At 31.6% G+C, this 5,522-nt stretch overlaps 1 protein-coding gene across 1 annotated transcript; it reads right to left on the bottom strand.

Annotated features, from left to right (window-relative positions):
• Positions 1-747: 747 nt before the first annotated feature.
• LOC102624419 (non-specific lipid-transfer protein 1-like) lies at positions 748-1,755 on the bottom strand. The gene is made up of 2 exons (XM_006481118.3): positions 1,104-1,755; positions 748-980 (listed from the first exon to the last, which is right to left on the bottom strand). Exons 1-2 carry the CDS (start codon positions 1,439-1,441, stop codon positions 971-973), a joined length of 348 nt encoding a protein of 115 aa, XP_006481181.1. The 5' UTR covers positions 1,442-1,755; the 3' UTR covers positions 748-970.
• Positions 1,756-5,522: the final 3,767 nt, after the last annotated feature.

Raw genomic sequence — 5,522 nt, 5'->3', positions numbered from 1 at the left:
ATATTTAATATGACATAAAAAGCAAAGATACAACATGACATGAGAGTGAGACTCGCACAAGTAGAGACTCATTCGGACAAAGAAATTAACATAATTATTTATTTATTTATTCTTCTCGGTCAATACTTAGGATTAAAAACTGTTAGATCATCTCTAAAAACCTCTATAAATTTTCCTCTTCAAATACTTATTTGCTTATCTATGTGGCAAATAGAAGGGTGAAAAATATGATATTCTCCAAAAGACTCTTCAAATATAAATAAGTTAATATTATTTTAATCATATAATTAGTTTTGAAAGGAAAAGTCAATAGCAATTAAAGCACTTCTCTCTCTTTCTTTAATGAAAAGTAATAAAATATAAATTGAAGAGGGAGAAATTAACTCTCCAAATTTGAAGAGAGAGAATCAATTCTTATTTGAAGAATCTTAATTAGAGTGTCTTTTGGAGTTTTAAATATTGATGTGGCTCTTCAAATAAGTAATAAAATCTTATTTGAAGAGCCTTTTGGTGATGCTCTTAGAACCTTTTGTCAATTTCTATTTCTTGTTTATATAGATATTGTGTTAGCTTGAATTAGAGGATTGGGAACTGTCTTTGTAAAAATTAGATTTGGAATTGGAATTGTCTTTGTAGTATGATGAGGAATTGGTGGCACTGTCTCCATGACTTTAGAACATAACGAACAATGGTTCGAGATTCTCTCATGATTCAAAATGATAGAGAGGGACATAAAATAAGAGAGAATTTTTAAGATAATACCACAAAATAACTATAATTAATCACTCAAAACACAGATCGCGTTTACATATTTAATATGACATAAAAAGCAAATATACAAACATGACATGAGAGTGAAACTCATACAAGTGGAGACTCGTTCGGACAAAGAAATTAACATAGATATTCTTTATTTATTTATTCTTCTCAGTCAATCATACTTGGAAAGTCACAGAGCTCAAACTCAACTTCACCTGACCCTGCATCACAGAAACATGAAAAACAAAATTCTAATTAAGAATTACATAATTAACAATCAGAAAATTGAAAAAAAAAATAAAAACAAAAAGAATTAAAGAGGGTGGAGTAATTGATTAACATACCTAGAGCAGTCGGTGCTGGGGCTGATCTTGTAAGGAATTCTGACTCCACATTGACTAGGAAGGCCAGCGGCAACATTAGGTTTGATGCCGCGGATTGTTCCGTAAGCTCGTTTCAAGCAGTTGCATGCAGCTTGGCGGTCAGGGGTGGTTCTGGCGGCGCCGTTGAGAGACCTGACGCCGCTACAGCATGGCGGTGGAGGAAAACGCCCTCCAGTTCTCAAGAAAGGGATGCATGGAGCCAAGGAGGCTGTCACCTGCCCGCATGTTATGGCATTAGTCACCGGGGCAGTCACCAGAATGCACAAAAGCAAAGCACAAACAAGCTTAAGAGCAGCCATGAGGATTCTTCAGGGAGGCTTTTGCTTGGTTATAGCTAGTTATCAGGTTCTGTTTACAAGCTTGAGTGACTGAAACTGCGGGCAGGGTTAGGGTTTATATAGAAATTTTGAACAACGCGAACAAGAAAGAGGGAAGGGGAAAGTGAGTTCGGGGTTGGTTGTTAGTTGAGAAAATTTAATTAATGATCCGATGGTTTGTTCTTTGGTACTACGCCCTCGATGTGCGTTTGAGTTTCGATAGTTTTACTGGACTACAAGTTGATCCTCGCATCGTCGAAGTTGGAAGCTATTATTGATTAATGAAAAAGGAATTCCACGTACGTTTGCATGACCCTGCAATTCTTATTTATTATTTCTCAGGAAAAAGGAAAAATAATAAGCGGCAAAAGAAAAAAAAATCTAAAAATATGATGCACATATTCCAGTGATCATGTGATGGGATGTTGACGGGTTTACGTAGACTACACCGATTGCAAAAAAAATATGCCTACATTACATTACTCATTAAATATTCAAGCGCATGCACATGCAAAAGTAGGAATTTGAGGACCGAATAGAGAGATACTAGCCGATGGAATAGTGCTGGGACCAAGATTTTGGCTCCATTTGGCATTTGCTATTACAGTACTGTTGTGGGATCGTGGCATGTGGAATGGAAGTATTAGATGTCGAGGAAAATGCGATGGGTATCCGGTAAACATCACTAGTTCTCAAGTGAAAACTATTGAAAATGTTAAAGAGATAAAAGAGTTGATAAAAAAATAATGATAAATTATTGCCGATTTACTGTGTTTAACGTTGTTTTTATCAGAACATATATCTTTTTTCTTTTTTTTTCAAAATATCATTGCTCTTATTTATATTTTCAGAAATTACTGTTTATATAATAAATAGGAGAATAAACCATTTATATTGTCAAAGTCAAACTGCAGGTGTTCGTCAGAATTTTGAAAGCTTGGCTTTGTGATATTAACCGTCAAAAACCTAAAACAAAATGGAGCATTAATTAATAATGGTCAAACTCACAGTGGTGTAGCCAAAAAATCATATCGGTGGAAGCAAAATTTGTGACTGGCCGAATGAAGAATTTTACAACCTTGCTTCACTGCTTTTATAAGTTTATTAGTATTTCTCTTTACACGCCTTGAGAAATTGAAGTTTTAAGAGAAAGTAATCAAATCGTAAAGATTGTAGGACATATATATAGTTTTAGTTTTAACTAAATCCGATCGAATTTGAAATTAGATTTTAGGGCACGATTTAATAGATTCAATTGGATTTTTGCCATCTAGTTACTAAACACTAATTATGCAACTAGACTGATAAATTATTAATGAATGAGAACGGTTTCTGACTTTAAAATAAATTTTTAACTTGAATTTGTTGTATTTAATTAATTCCAACGGGAGCAAATTTATAATTTAACTTACTAGCTAGATTGAATATGTCATCTGAAATTTTTGGACCATCCGCCTATCCTTTGGTGGGTCCATTACTTTGAAATCATAATTGAGATCTCAATTGATGAAGATGTGATTTAATGAGCTGGAATCAAGCCCGTATTGTCAAAGCACATTTCTAACCATGAGTGAACTCCATGAGAATTTGCGTAGGAGAAGGAACGTGATATGGTCAGTCTAAATTTTCGGCATCAGAGTTTGCATGCCATTGCATGGAAATTAAACGCCATGTGACAACTTTGACATACATTAAGATTACACATGGGGCACACTCGTTTTTTAGGTAGCTAGGTCATCAATAGAGCAGAGTTGGGTAGAGGCCTCTTCAGTAGGGATGGTAACAATTCTCACGGAGACGAGTACTCTCAGAGATTTTCTCCATTCGGGGAAAGTATGAGAATAATTTCATACTGAATTTCTTATTTGGGGAAGGGACGAGGAAATTTTTTTACTTAATTTCTTATTCGGGGAGGGAATGGGGATGAGGTGGAATTCCCATCCCCTACCCATTTCCCCATTTTAATTTTTAATTTTAATTTTAATTTTTAAAATTACTAGTAAATAAATAATAAAATTTGAATTATAAAACTATAAATATTGGTAAAAAAAATCAAAATATTTATATTATTAAATTTTTAGTCCTAATTAACTAATTAAAGTCCTAAATTTTTATTTAGGACATTAAAAAAACTAGGTAAATTCTATTAGCCCAAAAATTTTGTTTTAATTTTAATATTCATTAAATGTTTTAAACTTAAATCTATTTTTATTTATTTTTAGATGTTATAATTGCCCACAGCGAATTACAATTTTAATATCTAATTTAATATAATATAATATTTGCTCTTGATTTGCTCCGACTTAACTATTGTGCTGTAAAGGGAATAGTCCACATTTATAAAGTGCCACGCCACCATTGAAAAAGTTAATTTTGAATCTAAATTCGATTTTATTTGTAACAATTTTATATTAGACTATTAATTTATTCACGATAGTTTGTAAAAGAAGTTTGTATCCTTTACATGCTGCGTTACTTACTAATTTAATGTATGTAACTTTTGTAATGGATATTAATGTAAGATATATTTCAAACTTTATTTTTATTTGAATTTTTTATTTTAATATGATTAACTCAAAATCGAAAACAAAAAATATATTAGTTATTCGGAGATTGGGGACTCTTAGAGATCCTCTGTTATTATTCGGGGAGGGAATGATGATTTTCTCAAGTAATTTTGACGGGAACGGGGAGGAGACATGGACATACGTAAAATATCAAAAATAAATACAGGAAGATTGGTCCCTCTCCTCCCCTCCCCGTTGTCATCCCTACTCTTCCGTCTATTTCAGGTAAAAATCAAAGAAAATTATTTAAATGATAAAAACAAATCATTCATTCATTTCAGTAATTAAAGGAAAAAAAAAACATCATGTTTATATCTTGTGGGGCAAGTGCTAAGTTACATTCAATGTAACTTACACAATTCATCTCAACCACATAAAATTATGGGATCCACAATTTATGTGGTTGAGATGAGTTGTGTATGTTACATTAAATGTAACTTAGAGACTCCCATCTTGTGGTATTTACTACCTAAGGAGACAATATAGGGCATCTTCTTATCAGGATTGAAATGCATTAGTGTACCATATTGATTATCGTGTCAATGTCACTCTCTCCCACCGCCTTATTAATAATAATAAATGCAATGTCGACTGTCCAAATATTTTCGTCTTTCTGTTCCAATGAATCTCTTGGCTGCTAGGATTTTGGTTCGGTGGTAGCTTGTGTCTTCAATTTTGTGGGGCACAATTCTGAGTTCCCATCAAAATTTAAATATATCTTTTCTCAAGTAATTAGTGGGAGTATGAAAATTGTAATCATTTAAAAAAAAGAAAAGAAAAGAAAACTCTGGCACCTTGGTGATATAAATCAAAGAAACCCAACTCCTAATGGCTAAAGAGTATTTTTAAAAATCTCTATTAATTTTATTATTTAAATATTTATTTATTTACCTATCTAGTAAAAAAGAGAGTAAAAAATATATTATTTTTCAATAAATTCTTTAAATAGAAATAATTTAATTATATTTTAATTAAATAAATATTTTTTCAAAAGAAAAATAAATAATAATTAAAATATTTCTCTCTCTAATAAAAATTAATAAAATATAAATTAAAGAACGAAAAAATTACCTTACAAAATTAAAGAGAGATAATTATTTTTTATTTAAAAAATTTTAATTACAGTATCTTTTGAAATCTTAAATGATATTAATATAATTTTTTAAATAAATAATAAAATTTTATTTAAAAAGATGTTCTAATACTAAAAAAAATTAAAGTCGAGTTTCTACATATATCGGCTAAGATATGTCAATTATATGTCAATTCATTATTAATTACAAATAACAAAAAATCAACGGTGGTTTGAATGTTTCAAGTTTTTTCCTCCCGACGCAAAAACGGCAAATCGAGAAGTTTGCACGTAACACTGCAACGTGGCAGAAATCTGATGGAGTTGGTCGGATTTCGTACGCGAAGGTCTCTTGAAATTAATTAATAGTAATATCACTTCATGTCCGCTGGGAATGGTTGGGACATGGACGTGGACACGTGGT

The sequence above is a fragment of the Citrus sinensis genome, chromosome 6, assembly GCF_022201045.2.
Source record: "Citrus sinensis cultivar Valencia sweet orange chromosome 6, DVS_A1.0, whole genome shotgun sequence".
NCBI lineage: Eukaryota > Viridiplantae > Streptophyta > Magnoliopsida > Sapindales > Rutaceae > Citrus > Citrus sinensis.
The sequence above is the reverse complement of the archived record's forward strand: the minus strand, read 5'-3'. Positions and strand labels throughout refer to the sequence as shown.

Coding starts and splice junctions, on each gene's coding strand:
- LOC102624419 (XM_006481118.3), bottom strand. CDS start 1,441: ATGGCTGCTCTTAAGCTTGTTTGTGCTTTGCTTTTGTGCATTCTGGTG.